A 25,072-nucleotide genomic window follows, 5' to 3' on the forward strand; every position below is an offset into this window, starting at 1 on the left:
GAATGCCAAAGCTGTTTTAGCAGGGTATTAAGAAAGACCTCACTGAAAAGATGATAAATAGGTAAAGATCTAAAGGAGATTGGGATTAAGGGGTGTTTCAGCCAGAAGGAAGAGCAAGTGTAAATGCTCCCAGTTGGGAGCATGCCTAGTGAGCTTGAAGAATAACAAAGAAGCAAGTGTGGCTGAATAGTATGAACAAGAGAGAAAATAGTCATGATATCAGAGATATATTGGAATGGGGATATGTAACGCATATATCGAGGACTTTGGCTGTTACTTTTTATGACAGGAAACCTTAAAGGGTTTGAGCCAGGAGAGTGACATAATCTGATTTATATTTTTAAAAGATCACTCTGGCTACTGTGTTCAGGTTTAGGTTATTTGAATAGGAATAAGGTCAGAAGTAGGGAGACCAGTGGCAGTCAAAGTAAGAGATGATGGTGGTTTTTGCCATAGTAGTGATAAGGGGAGTGAGAAATGATTAGATTCTGTAAAGTAGAACCAACAGAACTTGCTGGTTGATATGTTACGGCATGTGAAAGAGAGGAATCAAAGATAACTTCAAGCCTTTTTACCTGAATAACTGAAGGGATGAAATTGTCGTTTACCAAGACAGGTCTATGGGAAGAGCAGAGGTTTTTTTAAGCTAAGATCAGAAGCTCAGTTTGGACACATTGATCATAGGATGCCCGTGAAGTTTCCAAGTAGAGATATCAAATAATTAGTTGGATAGGAGAGTCAAGTTCAAAGTCACCTATGTGTGGATGGTAATTAAAGCCATGAGATCACCAAGGGAGTGAGTAAAGTCAAAGAAATCTAACTATGAAGACAACAATGGCTGGTGAAATAGAAGGAATCGTCTAATATTTAGCACATGGTAGGCATTCAAAAGAGATCTCTTAAACTGAAATGCTGAGTATGGGTAAGTTATGACTGTGCCAGGGAATAATTAGTGTTAGTAAAGGTTATTCTATTTGAAAAAGTTGAAAAACTTTACTGAAACTGTTCTCAGAAAATGTTATTTTTAAAGTATTCTTTTTAATAGGCTATATATTTACTAACATTTATTTAGCACTCACTAGGTGTTATACATTGATCTAAGTGCTTTAAATGTATTCACAGCAATCCTATTAGGTCAGTATAATTATTATCCACATCTTATAAATAAGGAAACTGAGGCACAGAGCAGTTTAGGTGACTTATACTGTTGTCACACAGCTAGTGAATGACAGGATTGATATTTAAACTCTGGCAGTTGGGTTTGGAGCTTGGAAGTTTAATCTTTGTATTATTTTGCCTATTCCTTGCATTCTTGAATATTCAGAAGTGTCTGTTGCCATAATACTAACAGTACTAATACTAGCAGCAGATTCATGTATAGCACTTAATATACTCCAGGCACTATTTTAAATACTTCACATGTGTTAAATTAAATAACAGTAGTTGTATGAGATAGGTACTTTTACAGTGCCACTATTATGACTGAGGAAGCTCAAGACATAGGTTAAGCAGCCTGTCCAAGGTTACATAATTAAATTGGCACAGCCAAGTTTTTAATTCATGACCAGCTAGCTCTAAAAATTTGTACTCCTAGTCATTAGGCTGTATTTCTTCTGTTGCCTTAAAATACTTAAATATCAGATGGCCTGGTTATATAATTTTTGGATCACCCATTTCCTTAAGAATCTACATTGTCATTGTACCACTGTATTTTGTATAGAATGTTTCTGTGGGGAACCCTGGTTTGTTTTTTTTTTCCCTCTAAAGTTCAACAACTTCTCTGTTGACTTTCCCTGGGACATGTGATACTATTTAAATCTTTAGATTCCAGGCTTTTCCCCTCTTCTCTTTCCTGGAAAGCTTTCTTTAAATATTGTTTTCTGCTCCATTATTTTATTTCTCTCTGTGTATGTTAGATGTCTTTTATCTGCGTTCCATAGGTATCATTTTATTTCTGATCTTTTACATTTTTGTGTTTAATCTTGATTTTCTCAATCCTGTTTCCTACATCCTTTTTCTATGTTTTTATCAGTGACTAGTCTTTTTTTATATTGGCTTATATTGGTTTCAGTGTGACTTTCATTTCTCTGATGATTCACTATTTTCTTTCACTTTCTTGAGCCATACCAGCTCATCTTTCAGCTCTTTATGTTCTCTTGCCATATTTTTTCAAAGCTCTTTTTCTCCTTTTTTTTGGAGGAATTGTTTTATTGAGTGGTGTTAAATTGTGACAGTATCCTTGGTCATAATTTTTATTTGCTCTGTGGCAACATTTTTCTGCTGAGTTTTCTTTCACTGCCATATGTTCCCTACCTTTGCTCTCTGCTGATTATTACTTATATTTGAATATCTTGAGTTCTTCTTGGACTAGCTGCTTGCTAGTCTAGATGTACGTAAAGGGAAAGGTCATAATCATGTCCCAGACCAGCAGGAAATAACCCAATTTACTTAAGAGTCAGGGTTACATGTTGAGTTACTTTAGGTTTTATTAGTACACATAAATAGAGATCAGAAACTTTAGGGGTGCTTGGAGTGTAGAGTGCTGTCCTCATAGTCTTTTTTTGAAAAACACAGTGCATCTGTATGTTTCTGTGTTCAGTTTACCTTCCCTCTTTTTTGGTAAAAATTTCTCCAGGGAAGCTCAAGTCACCAAGCATGCACCCTGTTCCTGTTTCTGCACATGAGAGGTATTGATTTTCCCCTCAGGGCATGCCATCCATTTTAAAGAATTATGTTTTGGCAGCTCTGTTTGAGATCTGCAGTCATCTCTCTCAGCATCTTCCTATCTGACTTATACTGCAATTGGCAACCATTTCTCATATATTATGCCTTATTGTTAAAGATCTCTCCTGATTTTATTAGAGTTTGCTTTTGTTTTTCATTCTTGTTTTGGAGTAATTTCTAGAGAAGAAAAGAACAATGCCATTTTACTCTGCTGTTTTAGAATAGGAAGTTATTGTTTAGCGGACTTAGTAATATTTGACATTTTAATCTCTAGGTATTTTAATGAAGGGACTGTCTTGGCACATTATGCAGATGTCCTGGGTCTTTTGCTTAGATTGCGGCAAATTTGTTGCCATACTTACCTTCTTACAAATGCAGTGTCTTCCAGTGGCCCCTCAGGTAGGTAAATTTGATTGCTTTATATCATTGTTATTTGTGAGAGATACTTAGATAAGAATGATCAATTTTTTTTTATGTGGCATACATTTAGTTTGTTATTTTGTTCTGTCAAATGGAGATTGCTTTTAGTGTGAGATTCAGCTAGGAATATATTCAATAATTTTTTTTACCAGTGAAATGGAATTATAATGAAGTCTTCCCAGGAATTCCAGTGATAGATACCCTTTGATGAAAGATTCATATTGGATCTGCCTTTTATTGTGTGCTGGTATGTCACTATCATGTTATAATGATGCTTCTCTATGAGGTATATTACGTGAGTTGGCTACTATTTTGGCTTCTGAATGTTTCTTAAATTTCAAATTTAAATTATGCTTTTTGCCTGTGACAGAAAATGATGAGAGACTTTCCCTACTGGCAAGCGAAACTTTTCCTTATATAAGATAGATTAACTTGTCATATTACAAACCTTGCTCTGACATTAATTTTTCAGCCTTTTCTCTAGGAAATGATACACCTGAAGAACTGAGAAAGAAGTTAATAAGGAAGATGAAGTTAATTCTGAGCTCAGGTTCAGATGAAGAATGTGCAATTTGCCTGGATTCTTTAACAGTTCCTGTGATAACACATTGTGCACATGTATTTTGTAAACCCTGTATTTGCCAAGTCATTCAGAATGAGCAGGTTAGTTTTTTGCTCAGTAGAGGTTCAGTGTTTGATAGAGTAGTGTACCTGTCTTTAATAAAAGATAATATATGGAGTTTTGCAATTGGATTTAATAATACACCTTTGATAGTTAATTATTCCAGTATTTTAATAAGTGATATATTTCTCCTAATGCAACACTTTCAACATAAAAAGATGTTCACAATCAATATCTTAATTTCACTAACTGTTTATATCATTGCTGTTCAATAAATGGATTGATAAAGTGAGATACAAAGGTAATTTTAAGTTTTCTAGTAGTCATACTCTTAAGTAAAAAGAAACATTAAGCTAATTTTAATACATTTGTATTTAACCTGGTATATCTAAAATATAAAAAGTATTAATGTGATGTGCTTTTTGCAAAAAACTAAATCTTCAGAATTTGGTGGTAGTGTATACTTATAGCACACCTCAATTTGGCGTAGCCACATTTCAAGGACTTAATTGCCCCATGTGATTATTGGCTATTGTGTTGGATAAGGTAGGTCTAGATTCTTTTGTGTGGTTGAATTTTTTTGAAGTAGACTAGTTTGTTAAGCAGTCATTCAGCTAGGGTAGAATTTTTTTAAACATTTTAAATTGATACATGTAGAAAAAATGTATAAATTCATGATTAAATAGCTCAGTGAATTATCATGAAGTAAATATATTCCTGTATCTACTGCCTAGGTCCCCTTGTGGCCCCTCCCAATCATTTACCCTCTCCCTCTTCCCCAAAAGTAACCCCATTGTATTGACTTTTAAATAATTTTACCTTCAGAATTATTTTATTGTAATGGTGTTTTATATATAGTTATTTAAGATATCTTATTTTATTAGCAGGTTCAAATGGGTACAACAGATGTTGCTTTGGAATGAACTTGATAGGATTTAACAGATCCTAGTAGCTTTATAAGCTGTTATTAGCTTTATAAGCTTAATAGCTTTATAAGCCATTAAGATGGATTTTTTTTTTTCAGAATAGTACTAAATAGTGTAGCTCTATTGTATTTAGGTTCAATAAACTGTTATTCATGACTTTTTTTTAAACTTGCTTACAAACGTTATAATGTTTAGTTTCTTGCTGTTGCTTCTAGCTAGTCCAGATCACATACGTTTGCTCCCTCCTTTACCCATTCTACTTATCACATTATGTCTGGAATTCAGCATGTTCAGATGTCTCTTAAATGGATGAAATCTATTAAAAGGTTTAATAAAATGTTAGCTATGAGAGATACAGATTTTAGCATACATTTAACAATTTTTAGGCATATTTATATTTGTTCTTCTGTTAAGTGTTGCTCATACTTTGTTCTTTCTTATATAGCCACATGCTAAATGCCCTTTATGCAGAAATGATATACATGAAGATAATTTATTAGAATGTCCTCCAGAAGAATTAGCATGTGACAGTGAGAAAAAGTCTGATATGGAATGGACATCCAGTTCAAAGGTAGAGTACTCAGGTGCAAATATTTGAGTATTTGTTTAACCTTTATATAAGGAAATATACACAGTATATCAAAATCATAATTCTGCTTTCATTCCTGTCATTTTAGCATTCTGTTGTTGACCACTGTTTATTTTTAGTGGTGAATTTGAGAGGAAATAGAATGGGTTCAGATTATTATAGTGTTCTTTCAGTCTTAATTCTTTGTTTTAAATGAGTAGTCTTTTGCATTTTAGGGAAATAATATTTCAGGACTTTATGATAAAAACTTTCAGACTAATTTTACTGATTTAAAATGGAATCTAATGGACATCTTAATATTTTTTCAGATTAATGCACTAATGCATGCATTGACTGACTTAAGAAAGAAGAATCCCAACATAAAAAGTTTGGTTGTTTCTCAGTTTACAACATTCCTGTCTTTAATAGAAATACCACTTAAGTAAGTTCCACGGTGTTTTTCACTTTCAGTAAAAGGATTTTATATGATTGTATTGATTTGAATAGCAAAAAAAAAAAAAACAAAACCTTATTTCTTTTGCCAATTTTAGTCATTTTATCTAAAAGGTACTGAGAGTCACAATAGAGAATACTTCCTGGCAGCACAGGAATTTAAAGATCAAGTCCTGAATTTATCAGAAAATGACTGACTGCAGTGTCTAGCATATTAATAAGTGTTCAGTAAACATTTGTTAACATAAATGAGTGAAAGAATTTATTGAAGAGATTTGTGGTTACTTAACTCTGTTTTATTTTTATAATGATAGTGTTTGTTGCTTGTCTCTTTTCTTCCCCCATTAAGAGCCTCTGGATTTGTGTTTACTCGTTTGGATGGTTCCATGGCCCAAAAGAAAAGAGTTGAATCAATTCAGTGTTTTCAAAACACTGAAGCAGGATCTCCAACTATAATGCTTCTGTCCTTAAAAGCAGGTGGAGTTGGTTTGAATCTGTCTGCAGCTTCTCGAGTGTTTTTAATGGATCCAGTAAGTAGTTTTGTAAATTTTTTCAGAATCTTAGTACTTCTTTCAAAAAAATAGACAAAAAAAAATTTGGTAAATACCTTCGTAGTTATAATTAACTGTGAATATTCTTAGGCAAACTTTAGAAATAGATAATAAAAACTTAGTAAATGTGGATTAAGAGCTTTCTCTTAAGCACTTTACTGAAATCCTCACAACATCCTTATGAGGTAGATAACCATTATTAAATGCTGTGTTTTGGCCAGGCGCTGTGGCGCATGCCTGTAATCCCAGCAATTTGGGAGGCCAAGGTGAATGGATTGCCTGAGCTCAGGAGTTTGAGAGCAGCCTGGGCAACATGGCAACATGGCAAAACCCCATCTCTACAAAAAAAAAAAGTACCAGAAAAGTTACTCGGGTGTGGTGGTGTGTGCTTGTAGTCCCAGCTACTTGCAGGCCTGAGTCGGAAAGACTGATTGCTTGAGCCCAGGAGGTTGAAGTTTCAGTGAGCCATGTTCCTATCACTGCACTCCAGCCTGGGTGACAGAACAAGAACCCGTCTCTGAAAGAAAAAAAAAGAAAAAAAAGCTCTGTTTTACTGAAGAGGCAACTGAAGCACAGAAAAGTAAATAATGTGCCCAGTATCACACAGTTTAATAGGCAAAACCAGAATCATAGTCCATGTATTTAAGTACTATTATGCTATGCTATTCTACTTTTCTTCTATAATAAATCTCTATTAACCATAATGCTTTTTAGGGTAGTGGTTCATTCAGCTGACAAATAATGAGATCCTGCTTTGTGTCAGTTGTTATAGGCACTGGGAATCTAATTATAAACAAGATAGACAAAATGACTACCATCATGGTTCTAGTGGTCTTAAGCTTTAATGTGCATACAAATTAGGTAAATGCAATTTCTTTTGCATTTAACTTAGAGACTTAGGCGTTCTGGGATTAAACTCAGGAAGCTGCATTTTTAGCATATGTCATAGGTGATTCAGGTATAGGTGGTCTAGGATCACAATTTGAGAAACAAATGATCATTAATGGAATGTTCTGAGTACATTTTAATGCCTGATACAGTGCAGTCACTTGTGGTTGTGTGTAGTACAGGTATAAGGGTAGAACAGAGGCTAAAATTCACTTTGAACTTTACTCACCAAGCTGTGTGACCTGGACCTGCTTTCACATAGGAACATGTTTTTCTACATGTACAAAGGGGCTGTTTGGCTTGAAAGGACCTTGGACTAATTCAGTTTCTAATTTGCACTGGGTACTATGTGGGCTAGAGGCAACCTCTGCTGTTTCTGTGCATTCAGACTTAAGATTTGTGGTTGTAGCTTGTTGCCTGAAACTCAGAAGATTTTTAACATGTAGAAATTCTACTGAGATACAAATTTTAGTTACTTGGGTGAGGCTACCTTGTTGATGCATATATGTTTACTGAGGCTTCTTTTTTCCTCCCTCCACTGAGGGTATCCTTCTCAGTAAGATTGGGTATCCTCAGCAAGATTATAACTCGGGTCATCATACTTAGGCCTTCATGGGTGAATATCGTGGATACGGTATGGTCTGTTGTATTTCCCTTTTTTTTTTTTTTTTTTTTTTTTGAGACGGAGTTTTGCTCTGTCGCCCATGCTGGAGTGTAGTGGCGCGATCTTGGCTCACTGCAACTTACACCTCCTGGGTTCAAGCAGTTCTCTGCCTCAGCCTTCTGAGTAGCTGGGATTACAGGCACCTGCCACCATGCCTGGCTAATTTTTGTATTTTTAGTAGAGATGGGGTTTTACCATGTTGGCCAGGCTGGTCTTGAACTCCTGACCTCGTGATCCACCTGCCTTGGCCTCCCAGAGTGCTGGGATTACAGGCGTGAGCCACTGCACCCGGCTGGTCTGTTGTATTTTCTTGCTTTAGTACTGTGGATAAAGTTTTAAACCTTTGTTGCAGTATTTTATGGCTACTATACAAAAATATAGTATATCGCACCACTGTACTCCAGCCTGGTTACAGAGCAAGACTCCATCTCAAAACAAACAAACAAACAAAAAAAAAACACTTGTAGTTTTAATTTAAAATTTAATGATCCTTATCCAAACAATTCATGATTCATGATACTATTTAAAAACCACTTACCAGAGTTCTGTATCTTTTTGGTTATTCTTCCCTTTTCATTGTTGCACCATTTTATTTATTTTTTATTTTTTATTTTTTTTTTTGAGACGGAGTCTCACTCTGTCACCCAGGCTGGAGTGCAGTGGCGTGATCTCGACTCACTGCAAGCTCCGCCTCCCAGGTTCACGCCATTCTCCTGCCTCAGCCTTCTGAGTAGCTGGGACTACAGGTGCCTGCCACCACGCCCGGCTAATTTTTTTTGTATTTTTAGTAGAGACGGGGTTTCACCATGTTAGCCAGGATAGTCTCGATCTCCTGACTTCGTGATCCGCCTGTGTCAGCCTTACAAAGTGCTGGGATTACAGGCGTGAGCCACCGCACCCAGCCCATCATTTTATTTGTTAGCTTAAAACAATTCTCATGATCAGGTCTGTGTTAATTAGCTTATGGTACTTTTTTTAGCTCAGCTTTAAAGTCAAACTAACCAAATACTGATACAGAAAATTGCATCAAAAAAACAATTTTTAAGACTTCTGACCCTTAAAACCCTTTTTTAATACTTTTATTTCATGAACAGAGGAAAGTGAAAGAAAACCAGAAAAGGGGGAGAAAACTTTTTTATAAATAGGCCCAAGAATTGCATCTTTTCTCATATAAATTAAGTCACCTAAGAGGATGTATAAACTTTTTCTGCTGTTAAGCACACATAGATTCTTTTAAAAATGAAAAAAAAAAACCAAACCCAGAAATTGATTAATCAACAAATACTTATTTTGGGTGCTAACACATATGTCGGGCCCTGTATTAGGTATTAGAAGTAGTAGTATGGGGAGGATGCCTATTATAGTGATTGGGAGGGTGGATTTTTCTCCCAGAATATTTGTGATGTTAGTATCTGACTTCAGGCAGAAAACTTTCAGTCAGAAAAAGATGAATGGATACTAGTGAAATGAAATGACAAATGCAAAACACTCAAAGATCAGGGCAGTAATAAAGCAACTCATCCATGTTCTTGTTAGGCCTGGAATCCTGCTGCTGAAGATCAGTGCTTTGACAGATGCCATAGACTTGGCCAGAAGCAAGAAGTTATCATCACAAAAGTGAGTTTTTAAACAAACTATTTTAAGACTAGGTTGATATGATTTTTACAATTAAGTAATGCACAAATATATTATTATAATGATTCAGTGGAATTATGCAGAGCAAAATGTAAGTCACCTTTTTCCTCCTTCAATAATTTAATATATGCTGTTTAAGGGCCCTTTCTCTGTACATACATTTATGTTTATGTGTACATCTCCTTAAAAACATTCTTTTAAAGATAAATGAGATTATACTTTATTCTACAACATACTTGTTTCCATTAAAACTGTACATTGGAGACTACCTCAGAAGTACATTTAGATGAACACATTTTTAAAAATAGTGGTAAAATACAAAATTTACTGTTTTGAAGTATACAGTTTAGATGCATTAAGTACACTCATGTTGTTGTGCAACAGCCGTCACAATCATCTATCTCCAGACCTTTTTCATCATCTCAAACTGTGAAACTATGTATCCGTTAAATAGTAGCTTCCCATTCCTCTCCCCCAGCCCCTGGCAACTACCATTCTACTTTCTTTGAATTTGACTACTCTGCAAAACCTTATAGATACATCATAACGTATTTAACCCATTAAGTTTTTTCTAATAAAAACAGTGCCATAATGAGCATTATTATATATAAATCTTTGCACATAGATGCAAGTAATTCTTTGGGATAAGTTAAGAAAACTAGAATTTTGGATTTAGAATTTTTATTAACTATCAAGTTGGTTTCAAAATAGGATTTATATGAAAATTGTTAATTTATGCTTCTGTGGCCAAAAAAGTGCTGTTCTAATTTGCATTTACCTAAAACCTTGAGTATATTTCACATATCTTGTTTATTAACATTTTTTCTGTGAATTATTTGTATCTTCTGTCCAGTGCTCATAGCTATGGTGCAAATAGTTTTATAGTATAAAGGACTCCCTGATACAGTCTGACTTTAAATCTTCTGTTTATGTATGTTGAAAATGGTTTATCCCATACTCTTCCTTGTCTTTAAACTGCATTTTTTGGTCATGAAAAAGCTTTAAAATTTTTATGATTTAAAACGTCAGCCTTTTTTTATACGTTCGAGGTTTTAAGGTCTTACCTAGGACAGAAGGCTTTATTTTCACATTTTTTCAACTATTCTGTATTTACTTATGGTTCTTTTGGAAGATTTTATTTTTTGTTTTATGATTTGTGACATGAGTCTAAGCTTATTCTTTTATCAGATGAAGAACAATTTGTTCTGTCACATCATATTATTTTTTTATTTGAAAATTCCAACTTTTTCCCTACTAGTGTGAAATGTCACTTTTATCATAAACTAATTTATATATATTACTTGGGTCTTTTTCTAGACTATTCTATTCTGTTGATCTCTTTTCCTTTTCTTAGGGCAGTATTACTCTTATCACAACTATGGTTTCCTAAAGTAAGTTTTGATATCTGATAGGGTAAAATATTCTGATTACCCTTTTTGAAAATTGTATTGGTGGTTATTATTATTACTCTTGAATTGAACTTTAGATTTTGGTTATAAAATCCCATTTAAGATATCTTGTTTGAGATTTATTGAATTTATTATTACTTTTGAGAACTATCTTTCTTTATAAATAAGGAATGTTTCTATACAGGAACATAGTATCTCTTCTCCATTTATGTAGATCTTTTATGTATTTCAGTACAATTTTATTATATAACTTTAGTTATGGCAGTAATTGGGACTTCTTAAATAATGTTAAATAGTAGCAGATAGTGACCATTCTTGTTTCTGTTTTGTTGAGAATACTTTTATTGTTTCACATTAAATATGTAAGGTTGAGACATTCATTTGTAGTTAGGGTATTTTAAAATCAAGTTTTTATCAGGAATGAGGTGATCATGTTTTATTTTTCTCTTTGTTAGTGTTATGAATTATACTAAAGATTCATTCTTGAATTTCTGGGAATGGCCTTTTTTTTTTTTTTTTTTTTTTTTTTTTTTTTGAGATGGAGTCTCGCTCTGTCACCCAGACTGGAATACAGTGGTGTGAACTCAGCTCACTACAAGCTCCACCTCCCGGGTTCACACCATTCTCCTGCCTCAGCCTCCCGAGTAGCTGGGACTACAGGCACCCTCCTCCAAGCCCAGCTAATTTTTTCTATTTGTTAGTAGAGACGGGGTTTCACTGTGTTAGCCAGGATGGTCTCCATCTCCTGACTCATCATGATCCACCCGCCTCGACCTCCCAAAGTGCTGGGATTACAGGTGTGAGCCACTGCGCCGGGCCAGAATGGCCTTTTTAATATAATGCTGAAGTCATTTTTCCAGAGTTGCCTATATAGTTTGCTTTTTTATCCTTTCTTTTTTGCTTTATCTTGTGATCTGTAACTTCTATTTGTACAGCCATATTCTTTATATAAGAAAATCATATTGGGTAAAGAAAACAAAACTCAATTCTATTAAAGAGTTATTATAGTTTGGTGCAAAAGCAGTTGCGGTTTTTGCCATTAGGCAAATTGTTCATTTAGTTTTTTTATGCCTTAAAAACTACTTAACCAATTTAACTTTTTTTTTTTTTTAAAGTTCATTGTAAAGGACTCTGTTGAAGAAAATATGCTGAAAATACAAAACAAAAAGAGAGAACTTGCAGCAGGAGCCTTTGGAACTAAAAAACCAAATGCTGACCAAATGAAACAAGCCAAAATTAATGAAATCAGAACATTAATTGATTTATAATTTGTGGGATTTTAGTAAGGTCAGTTTGATTGGATACTTAAGTTTTAGAAATGAGAAAAATTCAGTTTTAGAAATGAGATCTAGAGAACATGTCTTCTAAAAGGGGCATATTGTTTTATATTAGTGAAGAGGTATTACTGACACAATTTCTTCTATATACGAACCTATTTTTAATGAAACTTCAAATAGCAATAAGTTCTCTTATATACTGTGGCCTAAAATAATTTTTTGAGAAAAAAGGTTACTTTGTTATTTAGCTTTTCATAGTATCTATGCTGAGTATTTTCATATATCTTCCAAGTACTCAGCTTTTTCGTATTTCAAATAAGGTCAGACCTTTTATACTTTTGACCACTTATTTTCTATGTTGGACACTTAGTTATTTACCAAAGCCTCCAATTTGTGATGCAGTGCTTGTAGTCCTTGTAAACAATATATACAGACCATACAAGAATTAATTTTATTGGGCTTTCAAAAACCGTATTTGCATTCCAGAACCAAATCTTAAATGAGACCAAAGTCCAGGTTAGCACAGGTTTTTATTTTTCCTACAGCTACATTGAGATATAATTCACATACGTGACTTGGAGTTTTACGTTCATGAAAAAATTAGGGATTATGTTAAGAGTACTATTTTTTCCATTTTAGTTAAGTAGTACTACACTCATTGTTTAAATGTAACTTGCTGTGTCTAGGGTGTAAATATAGTCTGTGGGAGTGAAAGGCAAACCAATCCTACCCAATTTGATTTGAATATTTTAAATTATGGAACTGCTAAATAGATATTTCTATAAATAGGTAATTTTTATTTATGTAGCTTTTTTTGGAAGTAACTTTATAAATTTTTATAATTCAGAAGACTACTATATGTGAGAGGCGTGATATCTGGATGGAAGTTGGGCTGGATGATCTCCAAAGTCGTTTCAACTCTTAAAGACATCTTAATCCTGAATGTAAAAAATTGTTGTGTTTAGAATCAGAATTTAATTTTGAACTTAAATAATTCATCCTTACATCTATCTGTAGAGACTGTCTTTTTTTTTTTTTACTTTTTTGTTAATAAGCAAACTTATTTGCTGCAGAATTCTGGGTTGACTCCTGAGCATATTTAAAACAAACAAGCTAGAAATTCAGCAGTCAGATTAGGTAGGTGGTTTTATTTCAAAGGGAAACTTTAATCCAAAGAAAGATTAATTACTCTAACAAGAGAAGCTTCATGTTTGATGATACAGATGTAACAATACCTGAGACTTGACTTGGAGTGTTGGAAGTGATTTGATAGAAAGATGAGATCAGAGACAATGTTGTGTTATAGGGCGCACATTGAAGATATATGCCAAATCTCTCACCATCTAAGTCCTTTTCTCCCTGTGCCCTGTTTTCTTGCTCAAAGGGAACAGTGAATTAGCCAGCTAGAATCTTCCTGGTCCCTTTTTGAGGCGGTAGCAGGTAAGGAACGGGCTGATTTTCATCAAAACCAAGACCTTTCTGCATGGATGATAGTGGAATAGTAATTTGGGATTAGCCCACTGGCATTAGGAGCAGTAGGGAAGTTACCTGGTAGATCAAGCATTACACACAAAAAAATCAAGTTGATCAGAGTATGGGTTCTCCATATAGCAATACTTCAGTGAGATTAAGTATAAACAGGTTTTGGCAAAAAACAACACAATCTACTCTTCCTGCTTACAAAGACAAAGCCTTACAAACTCACTGTGAAGGTAAAGGGAGGACAGCTTGCTTCTTTGCCCAGACATTTACAAAGTTGTTTTTAAAACACACTCATAAGTTTGGCAATTTGTTTAAAAAATGTCTTGTTTTGTACAGTTCTGTTAGATGTTGTTAAATTTTAAAAGTTTAATTAAAAAAATTTAATTTGTCCTTCCTAAGAAGGATAAATATATAAAAAAGCCACTGGAACGAAAACTTCCTATTATGCTGTTTTATTATTACATAGAAAAATAACTTTAGAAAAATATGGAAGACATTGTATTACCAGTTGTGATTCAAACAATTTTGTGGTTAAAACTGGATTTTAAATTTAAAAATCAATAAAAATTTCAAATGTTTATTACCATCCTTCGTGCCATAATTTTGACTTTATTTTCAAATAAAATAAATCCTTCATTAATAGTGACCTTTCTCTGCAAGTGTTACGTTTTTATTGAGAGTACACGAAGATTACTGTAACAGAATAATGTACTCATATCCTACCTTTATTTTACTCAATTTAACTGGCTGAAATTCTTGTTCAGAAATCAGAGTGCTTATTTAAAATGGCTTGATCTAAAAACATTGGTCCCAATTAATTTCCTCAACTGGAAGAAAAAAAGGAGTTGTGATAATACCTATATATACACAGATAGCACTCTGAATCACTGTATATTTTGTCCTTAAAATTACAGCTCTAGAATTGGAAACAGAAACTAACCCCACGTAGTTTGTTACCAGTGAGTACTAATGAAATTATCTTCGGCAGTGTGTGCTGTTTTGGGGAATGGCAAATACATTGCTGTATTTTTTTCTTGTTTTATTTATAGTACTTGCCAAGATTTATGCATTAGCATTTGGATGAGCTTCATTAAAAATATAAGGGCACATTTGATGTTTGGCTTATAACAACTCAAATGTTTAACCTCAAGTTTTTAACACATTAACTTCAAAATATCTGCAAAATGTTATACAGCAGGACAATATGGGTATAAGGAGAATTAAGGTAAATATTTACTTTATGTATAAACCATAGCTCCGTTCCACCATGGAGCTAATCTCCAAAGGCGTGGATTTGACCTCTGTTGTGGGTAAGTTTGTCTTACAACCAAAGGTCATACCTACCATTGCAAGGGGATAAATATATATGGATCACCTCTGCAAATATAAATCTTGTTATTGTTGCCTTTTTATACATTTTACTAAGTTACTGTTGAGTTTGAGTTACTGTTGCTTTATACATACTAGTAACCCTTAGTATTCTGGACTCCCTAGAAAAGATTTTCCAATATTTGTATAGCTTTATATGGAAAAGTTAATACTTCACCTTAAGACATAGATCATAGAAGGAAAAGAATGTTTAGTTCAGTGACTTTCTAGCCAAATAACTGAACAGCATTACATGCTATGTCTTATGGTAAGCTTGTCATTCTTTCTGATTCCAAAAGTTAATAGCCTTCACCACTAATTTGAAATTTTAAAATTGGCTGGGCACAGCGGCTCCCACCTGTAATCCCGGCACTTTGGGAGGACAAAGTGGGTGGATCATGAGGTCGAGATTTGAGACCATCCTGGCAATGTGGTGAAACCCTGTCTCTACTAAAAATACAAAAATTAGCTGGGCATGGTGGTATGTGCCCATAGTCCCAGCTACTCGGAAGGCTGAGGTAGGAGAATCTCTTGAATCCAGGAGGCAGAGGTTGCAGTGAGCAGAGATCGCGCCACTGCACTCCAGCCTGGTGACAGAGCAAGACTCTGTCTCAAAAAAAAAAAAAAAAATTAAAAGTTATGTCAGCTTTTCACCTTAGAGCTTCATTATGCTACTGTGTAAAAATTAGAGAATGAACGGGATAGTAAATAGAAAAAACGCTGAATGCATATTGAATGTCCACAAAAATAAGACATTTTTTATCTGAAGACTGTGTTTCTGTTAATCTTAACCAGGGACTCGGAAGCCAGAAAGACCTCCAACTAGCTAAAATTATTTTGAGAAGTCTCTGTGCCACAGCACCTGACACATGGAGGCACTTAAGTCAGTCTTCAGTAAATGCTTCATTGTACTTGAAGATCAATAGTGACTCATTCTTCACCAGTCCAAATAGCTAGTTTATTTTCAGAAGTCATTTATCATTTAATATTTTATAACTCTAGGTAAAGCCTCAGGTTCTTCTTGAGCTCCTATGGTAACAGCCTTCAAGGTGGCCCCAACCATTCTTGACTTAAGCTGTCTATATGCTTGTATGTTAATTCACATCAATATGAGTAAGGAGGGTGACCTTGAAGGCTAAGTCACAAAAGCTATGCAGCTTTTGCCCAATCAAACCTCTAAAGTTTCTTCCTGTCATAGTTAACTGTCCTGTTTTCTTCCATAGAATCATTTCTGACCACTCATTTTAGTTTTAAAAGGTCATCTTGGATCCTACCCTTCTTTAGCTTGCCATCTCTTACAACCTAGGATGATCTATAAATTGATACAACACTAGTAGGCACTGGACCCAGTACTGATTCTGACAGGAATGACTTTAAAGGTTAAAATATTCTAAATAGCTAAATACCCATAATAGGGAGGTGCAGTATGAATGACACGATGTAAGTTTGATCTCAGTTTGTCCTGATCTGTCAGATCCATCACCATCACAGAAAAACAATTAGATTGAAATCATAGATACCAGTTTTTAAAGCATATATCCCAATGTCAAGCTACACTTTTTGAAGACTATGACAAATTCCAAAAATTATGAAAAATTCCCTAATAGATTTGTTCAAGGGTGTGGTAAGATTCCTTAATTCAACAACCAAGATACAGCAGTAAGTCTTTATTTTTTGTACAGGGTGCCACCGCAGGTAACCATCAGAGAACACGCTGCTATTTTCAAATATACAGAACTGAACAAAAGCATTTTAGCATGCTGCCTTACTGTACATAGAAAACTGGTGAGCATCTTCAGACACTAAGACCAGGAAATAAAATGGGTTAAAGGTATTTGCTGATATGTTTATGAATCACTCAGCAGTGTTAATGTAGCTTATCTTTACCTGAAAGCAGAATTACACTCACTCACTGGCAGCACTGGGCAATTCTAAGATTCAGGTCTCGTGAAAGGTAGGCACAACCAACAAGCAAGCAAGGAACAGGTGCCATGTCTGCTTCTGAAGGGAGTGACTGACTTTGAAGCAGGCTCTGCAGATTTTAAAAATTGATACAGCTGTCTTAATAGCTTAATATTGAGTTTTCCTTACTTTGTATGTTGGCAGTCAACAAAAGAATTTCTGAAACAAGCTAAATAGGATTATAAAGCAGAACACTGTCCATATAACAGAATTGCTGCTTCACAACTTTTGCCCAGTTCTCACCTCTTATCCTAAAAAAACCTCTCATCTGATAAGTTTTAATGAAAACCTCTAGCAACTGTAACAGACTTTTTTCAACCCAGCTCTAGATACTAAGTATCAGAAACAAGGCTTGTGAAGTGAATATGTTCACAGAAAAATGCAGTGTTTCTACTGGAGGTAAGTGTCAAGTTTCCTCTTGATGTTGTCAAAGGAATCTGCTCCCATATAATCAGCCTGGCCCTGTTCCCATCGCTCCTTCCGTTCTTCCGAGGATACAAATGGCTGTGCCATAGCTGGGATCTCCCCAAGGGACAGATGTGATATGGCTCCTGAGACATCTTCCTAGAAAGGAAAGCATAATTGACTCTATGAGAGCTGAAAATCAAACTGTTTTAAAGAATGCAATAAACTGAAGACAGTGAGAAAAGCCAAGATGAATCATGCAAAGTAGCAAAAACTGAAAAGTATTACATGAAACAAACAAAAAAGACACAAAAATATAAAGATTATATGATTTTTTCCTAACAAAATGAAGACTTCTTGACTCAGTGAAAACATTGGGAGAACAAAGTAATTAGGGTTAATGTTTAAGTTCTGCATACCTTTCTACAGAAGCCACAAGAGAAAGCCAGTGTATAGACCAAGTCTGAAAGCTGCAAACAGTTCATTAGAAAGTGTAAGATGGATGGGCAAGGGAACACAAAGTCTCAAGATAAATTCTCAATCTGTGTGGGCTCTGAAAGGTTGAGAACTTAAACAAAATGATACCCCAACAGGCTACATTTCAGAAAGAACCTAACTAGAGAGCCGCAACACATACTCAGTTATCACATTGTAAGAAGGAAAGTTAAACTGGTTTGAGACTAGGTACCAAACTTCTCTGCTTGTTCAAGCATTCATTTGGATTACCAAGTAGCATCTGTTCTTTGTAGCTTCTGTTAATTTAATTTGCTTAGTTTTGAACATCTTTCAATTCCCATCTTCACCTTTCCTTGGTTCGTAATTCCAGCCCTCATATTGCAGAAGAAACAGGGTAAATGTGCAACAAACAAAGCAGACCTAGTCTACATTAAATTTGATTCTCATTACATGTAGATGGGTGATCAACTTCACATGTACCACAAATTTACCAATGCTATCCTTCAAAAAGTACTAAGGTGCAAAGGTGCTGGAAATCTTAGCAGAGAAAAAGGAAGGTAAATGAATACAGACAAGCATTGCTTTTAACAGAGAAAATGGTGGAAAAAGTGTTTTGACTATCTGTTTTCGTTACCATATATATGTAAGCATATAGGTATGTATTTAAATTCAGTGGAACTTTAAGGTGTTTGGGTCTATAGGATTGCATTATAGCTGAGGCAACATAAGGCCTTCCATTGGATAGTCCTACCTTTGCCTTGCACTTGGCAACAGTAATGATACAGAGGCATTCCAGAGTCCTCTGTTCACAATAGGGGGGCTGTGAATTTATACCCTAAAAGAGAAGCCCCTGAGGTCAGGCCAAGTACACTGGACATAACTTAAAATAGTTTAGCATTTAAAGTGTAACTCTCCCTTCACCTGCCATAAAAGGTACTATCTTAATTCTGGGCTGTAGATGGCTACTTTTAAGCATAGTCCATCTCAAATTTTCATAAGGATAAGTCTCTTCAGACCTGGGTTTGAAGCCCATTCTGCTACTTGACTAGTCTGTTACACAACTAAGACAAGTTATATAACTTCTTTAAGCTTTGGTTAATTTACCTATAAAAGGAGATATTAATAATACTTAATATACTTAACAGTACTAATAGTACTTAATATAGTGGTTTTAAGGGTTAAGAAAAGGTAACTTTCATTAAGCATTTACGATATGCTAGGTGGTTTTAAGTACTGCATGACAGGGGTCCCCAACCCCCAGGCCACAGACCAGTAGTGGTCCATGGCCTATTAGGAACCAGGCCGCACAGCAGAAGGTGAGTGGCAGGTGAGCAAGAATTACCACCTGAGCTCTGCCTCTTGTCAGATCAGAGGTGGTTAGATTCTCATAGAAACATGAACTCTTATGAACTGTGCATGCAAAGGATCTAGGTGGTATGCTCCTTATGAAAATCTAATGCCTGATGATCTGAGGTGGAACAGTTTTATCCCAAAAACCATCCCCCATACTGGTCCATGGAAAAATTGTCTTCCACAAAACCAGTGTCTAGTGCCAAAAAGGTTGGGGACCACTGCTGTACAAATATTATGTCATGATCCATATAAAGCACTCAGAGTAAGAATGCAAGTGTTAGTTCTTTCTCCTTTTCTCCTTTCTATATCTTAGTAAGTGCTAGTAAGTGAAATGGCTAAAATCTGTACCACAGAAAAGCGAATAATCTCTTATAATCTCCCCATTCTGTTCTCTTATTTATATCTGAATATGTAACAGTTTCATTCCTCATCCTTCTCCAATTCTTTCATAAGAACAAACCTCAGAGAAGACCTTTAAAGTCAGAAAATATGCTAAACAGGGTTGTTATAAATGTTAACATGTCATCTCCCTCCTACAAAGATATTTCTTTTTCAAGATCCTATAGTAATCTTAGGAGTACAAACGTAGGAAATAAAAATAATCCTACAAAAGTATTTACTGTATGTTCATATTGTGATTTTCACGGAAAACACATTCTTCTAAGCAGATGGCAAATATAAAGTAGATACATCTAAATGTTTGCAGTTCCTAAAACATTCAATGGGGTGTTATTTTTATAGACCACTACTTTAGGATAAATCTAAAAATCTTTTCAGAGGAGAATGGGCTAAGAATTCTAGAGTTAAAATATACGGGTATATATAGAAAATTCTTTAAAAACTATGTTCTCGGATCTAAAGAAATCTGCCACACAGTTTATTTCTGCTACTTCTTGCTGGGAATGTTTCTCCCCTCTAAGATGGTTACCATTTTCTTTCCACAAAATTTTATTTATCTCTGTTTAAAATGCTGCTAAATATTCCACATCTCTATTGATACAACAAGTTTTTTAAAAAGCAGCATTAAATGATCTGAAGAAAAGAAACAGAACCTACCACATTTACATATGAGCAGGTGTCTTTGACAAGGCCAAATTGTTGAAGCAGAGGTAAAACGTTGGTGGTAAAGATGTTCCACCACAGGATGAGAAACTCTGGATGAGTCATGTTCGGATCATGGGCCTCACTTTTGACACTTTTTGTTTTGGGATCATAAGTATAATTCCATGGTTTGACTCGTCCCAGGAAATGCACAACTTTGGCACTTGCACCAAACCTGCCAAGTGAACGCAAGTTGAAACAGTTAGTGGATTCTGAGTACTGACAAAAAGATAAGCAGCACTTAGCAGCACTTTTCTGTAGCTGTCTTTTTATTTTTTTTAAGAGAGAGTGTCTCACTCTCACTCAGGCTGGAGTACAGTAGCATGCTAGCTCACTACAGCCTCTAACTTCCCACCTTTAGGCCTCCTGAGTAGCACAGGCCACCATGCCTAGCTAATGTTTAATTTTTTTTTTTTTTTTTTTGTAAAGACAGGCTCATGCTATGTTGTCCAGCCTGGTCTTGAACTCCTGGCCTGAAGCGATTTCTCCTGCCTTGGCCTCCTTATTCTATGGCCTTAACAGCGTACTTTCCATCCTGCAGTAAGGGTTCAAGATCAAACTGAGTTCACTGTGACACTGTGAGACAGATACTTTTAAAAGTACTTACTCAGCTGTGTGTTAAATACATACAAAAAATGTAAATGTAGTATTGGTTCGGTGCAACACTGAAGCACCAATCCATTGTGGACAGAACAGGCACACTACTTGGAAAGTATTTGGTATTACCTAGTAAAGTTAAAAATGCTCATGCTGTACAATCCAGCAGCTCAGCTCCTAAGCATATACACTAAAGAAATGCTTGTGTATGTGCAACAAGAGATATAATCAAAATGTTCACAGCAGCAGCAGCACTGTTTGAAACAGTCAAAAACTGGAAACAACCCAAATGTCTGTATTAGATTTTTGCTCAGCAAGTATACATTACTCCCAGCCTCCTCGGGGGAGGACACTTTCCCATCTGATGTTGGACGTGTCCTATGGCTTGACTTGACTAAGACAATATGAGCAGAAGTGACAGTGTGCCTTACAGAAGCAATGCTTATTTCTGTTCACCCTCTGAGAAGTTATAACTTCTGCCAGCAGAATATGCCTGAGTGCTTGCTGGTTCCAGAAAAGAGAAACATGGAACAGATCGGGACCAAACCTGTAGCCTAGCTCCAAACTCTGCTGAGATCATCAGAGCTGTCCTAGCCAACCCACCAACATATAAGAAATATTTGCTTATTGTTGAAAATGACTGATACTTTAGTTATACAGCCATCTTTTTAAAAGGAAAAGTTCTGCTATATTCATAGCATGGAATACAATCTAAAATGAATGAACTATAGCTGTATACATCATGCAGCAAAAAGATGAATTTTTAAAACATTTATGTTGAAAAAAGCAATGGGTCAAACAATTACATATATACGATTCCACTTATATAAAGGCAAAACAGGCTGGGTACAGTGGCTCACGCCTGTCATCCCAGCACTTTGGGAGGCTGAGGCAGGCAAATCATGAGGTCAGGAGATGGAGACCATCCTGGCCAACATGGTGAAACCCTGTCTCTACTAAAAATACAAAAATTAGCTGGGTGTGGTGGCACATGCCTGTAATCACAGCTACTTGGGAGGCTGAGGCAGGAGAATCCCGTGAACCAGGGAGTCGGAGGTTGCAGTGAGCCGAGATTGTGCCACTGCACTCCAGCCTGGTGACTCTGTCTCAAAGAAAAAAAAAAGGCAAAACAAGAAAAAAGGTACTGTTTAAAGATCAGAAAACTATAATCAATGTAAATTTAATGATGCTGGTTACCTCTGGGGGAAAGGCGAAGCTATCATTGGGAAGGGACAAAAAGAGGTTCTAAGGCACTGGTTGGGTTCTATGTCTTAACTTGGGTGACATTTTTAAACAATACACATTTTTAAATATGTATTCTTTTGTATATATGCTCCATTTCACAATAAAGAATATCTTTAAAAGAGTAGGAGTAAAGTGTGGTCCTGTTCTAGCTGGGAGGAAATCTATATATATAAAAACAAAAAACAAATGTGAATGTAACAAGAGTCAAAGCAAAAATAGGAACAGTGAGTGCTCAGGAATTCACAGCAGGAAGGGCACTATCCAGCTGCAGCGGGAGCAGAGGTGCTAAGATAGTGGGATGTGACTTGAAGCTTATACAGCAGATGTGATCTGGGTAGCTGATGATAATGTAGGGAATTCCAGGCAGGCAACGGCAGGTATCAGGTGAGCACCTGTGTGCTTGACCAGGTATCCTCTGTGAGAGCCAAAGAGGAAGCTTTGAGTAGGGAAAGAAAAGTAAAATGGGACAGAACCTCAGGTACTGGGCTCAAGTGTTAGATTTCAGTAGATTTATACTACAGACAACCAAGATACGTGAGCATGATATACTGATCAAAATAATACAAACTCATGTAACCCTTCCTATCCCCTAAAGTTTATCTAAAAAAAAAAAAAACTTAGGAACTGGTTAAAAAGCTATCATCAGAGTTTACTATATTTGGAGACCAAATTCTTTAAGGACATGATGGGGAATAATATTTCTACAAGGTAAATCTTACCAATGTGTTAACTGAGGCTGTGAGAGACTGAAGTGAGATGCCCAAGGTCACACAACTATTAAGTGTTAGAGATGGGGTATGACATGGTTTTACCTCTAAGGCATGAGCACTTACCATCCTACCATGCTGCTGCTGCTCCAAAAAGCATGCAAGAAAAATACAGCCTATTTGTAAAGCTCCTTCCTCTTAAGGTTAATTGATCATTCCATGGTTTGTTTCTTCTGATAAATGAAGAGGATATTTGGTATCCCCAAGCTTACTCTTTATTTTATACACATAGTATATATAACACACACAACACTCTTGCTCTATTTAATCCTTAAAAGGATAAAAAGAGTAGGAGTAAAGTTTGATGCCCAAATTTGTGCACAGATAAAGCAATCGATTAAATAAGCAACTGTTATAAAAGGATAAAAAGAGTAGGAGTAAAGTTTGATGCCCAAATTTGTACACAGATAAAGCTATCGATTAAATAAGCAACTGTTATGCATATGGCACTATGCTCACTGTGTGGCCCCAAAAGGCTTTTGTTCAAACAGGAAGATGGGTTATCTGCATAAAAATAAGCAAGGTGACAAGTTGGGGCTATCAGGGCAGTACTGACATTAAGGGCTACTGAAATTCCAAAGCAATGAATGCAGGTGGGATTTTCAGAGGTGGCTTTATGCAGGAAGTGGGGGCCGGGACAATGCATGAAAAAGAGTCAGATGACTGCCTTCAACAAATGTTCTAATGAGGATGGGGGAACCCATCACAGAGCTCTGACTCCTATGTTGCAGACTGGAGGGAAGGCACTGCCCCATCCTAGCAGTATAAACCCATAAGCCTAAAACCGAAATAGAGCGCATAAGAATGAGATATTCCTTCCACCTCCTCGGACATTCACCCCTCCTGACTCAACTTCCCTGCCTGCAGCCACAGCACCTATTTAGATCCTCTTGTGTTAACTTTTTGGTCCTCTTGTTTTAACTAACTAAGCTTCAGCCCATGATTTGCCTAGACTTAATATAAATGTCATACACAGTTATAGCATGATAGTAATACTAATTAAAATAAGTTAAAACATGAATATAAACTATTCTTTTCTCACCTGTTCCCTTGACAGTTCACTAATGACTAAGCAGTAGTAATAAGAACTCATAATAAGAATATAAAGTATTCATACATCGCAGGCACTGGTTAGTGTTTGCTTGTTTACTCAGTTAATCTCCAAAATGACAATGTGAGGAAACCAAGGCATGAAGATGTTAAATAACTTGTCCAGGATCCCATGGCTGGTGAGTGACAAGGCTGGGATTCCATCCAAGCAGTCTGGCTGCAGAGCCAAGGCTCTTAGCCATGACTAGGCTGCTATTGTAAGACACTCCCAGAATTATAAGGGTATTGTCTGAGAGTGACATTTGTTAATTTATGGATTAACTCCTGCCAATGGACAGTTAATATGAAAGTGGAAAAGGTATGCCTAAGAATCCTGGCAATCCCCCAAGTATAGTTAAGGACCCAGCAACAGAAAGTAACCAATAGGAAAGCATGTTATGAAGTAAGCAACTTAGCATTCAAGAAGACCAAAGAAAGACTTTTTAGAAGGATGCAGTTTGCAACAGAGGTTAAGGAAAAAAGGGAAGAACAACAAGAAATGGGTGGTGCTTAAGATCAGCAGGTGACTCACAAGTAGACTGTGCTGGACATTGTCTAAGGGCCTGCCCAGCTCCTGTCTCTGGATTTGGGTGTCACAGCTCATGCAGAGGAAGGGCACAATGTTCCAATCCACCTGCACACGGACTGCCCTCTGCTGTAAGCAAGAATATACACCTGAGCCTCTAGCTCCGTCTGTATCCCAGCCTGGCTCTGGACCTCCACATGACTGGTTCAAGAGGCCTCTGCAGCCCTCCTGGATACCAGCTCCATGCTTACCTCTCTGTATGGCCTATGGCCTTCCTCTTGAATGTCAACAGGAACACCATTTGGAAACAATCCACACCCTGCATTTCACTGTGGCTTAGACACTGATCTCTACCTTTACGAATCCATGTCTCTGAGTATCTCTTTAATTCTAAATCTGTTACTCCCTGTGGTCAGGGGAAGGATCCTCCTTTCTCAAATTACCTTCTTTACCTATTCTAACAAAGTGAAAAAGCTGTATCCGCTGGATAGTCCTTTCATAGACAGGGCAGTTTTCGTTTTAAGAAATCCCTTGGTAAGACTGTTAAAGTAGAAAGTGGGATCTTAAGGGGTCCTAAACGTGGG

At 36.0% G+C, this 25,072-nt stretch overlaps 2 protein-coding genes across 9 annotated transcripts in view; one reads left to right on the forward strand and one right to left on the reverse strand.

Moving 5' to 3' along the window:
• The window catches only part of HLTF (helicase like transcription factor), a 56,448-nt gene extending 42,243 nt beyond the window's left edge, over positions 1-14,205 (forward strand). For 2 of the 6 annotated variants that reach the window (XM_008008767.3, XM_008008769.3), the window contains exons 19-25: positions 2,999-3,123; positions 3,617-3,807; positions 5,138-5,263; positions 5,590-5,702; positions 6,063-6,243; positions 9,353-9,433; positions 11,976-14,205. In XM_008008767.3, the coding sequence (XP_008006958.3) occupies positions 2,999-3,123; positions 3,617-3,807; positions 5,138-5,263; positions 5,590-5,702; positions 6,063-6,243; positions 9,353-9,433; positions 11,976-12,128 (970 nt within the window). In that variant the 3' untranslated portion in view covers positions 12,129-14,205. The remainder of the gene's footprint in view (positions 1-2,998; positions 3,124-3,616; positions 3,808-5,137; positions 5,264-5,589; positions 5,703-6,062; positions 6,244-9,352; positions 9,434-11,975) is intronic. The other 4 variants (XM_008008770.3, XM_008008772.3, XM_008008768.3 and 1 more) reach the window with 3 other exon arrangements.
• A 2,434-nt stretch (positions 14,206-16,639) lies between these two features.
• The window catches only part of GYG1 (glycogenin 1), a 36,614-nt gene continuing 28,181 nt past the window's right edge, over positions 16,640-25,072 (reverse strand). The window contains exons 6-8 of one of the 3 annotated variants that reach the window (XM_008008773.3): positions 20,220-20,439; positions 17,774-17,824; positions 16,643-17,513 (exon numbers count right to left, since the gene is read on the reverse strand). In XM_008008773.3, the coding sequence (XP_008006964.3) occupies positions 17,340-17,513; positions 17,774-17,824; positions 20,220-20,439 (445 nt within the window). In that variant the 3' untranslated portion in view covers positions 16,643-17,339. Of the gene's footprint in view, positions 17,514-17,773; positions 17,825-20,219; positions 20,440-25,072 lie in introns of all 3 variants that reach the window. The other 2 variants (XM_008008774.3, XM_008008776.3) reach the window with 2 other exon arrangements.

This window comes from Chlorocebus sabaeus, chromosome 15, assembly GCF_047675955.1.
Source record: "Chlorocebus sabaeus isolate Y175 chromosome 15, mChlSab1.0.hap1, whole genome shotgun sequence".
Lineage (NCBI taxonomy): Eukaryota > Metazoa > Chordata > Mammalia > Primates > Cercopithecidae > Chlorocebus > Chlorocebus sabaeus.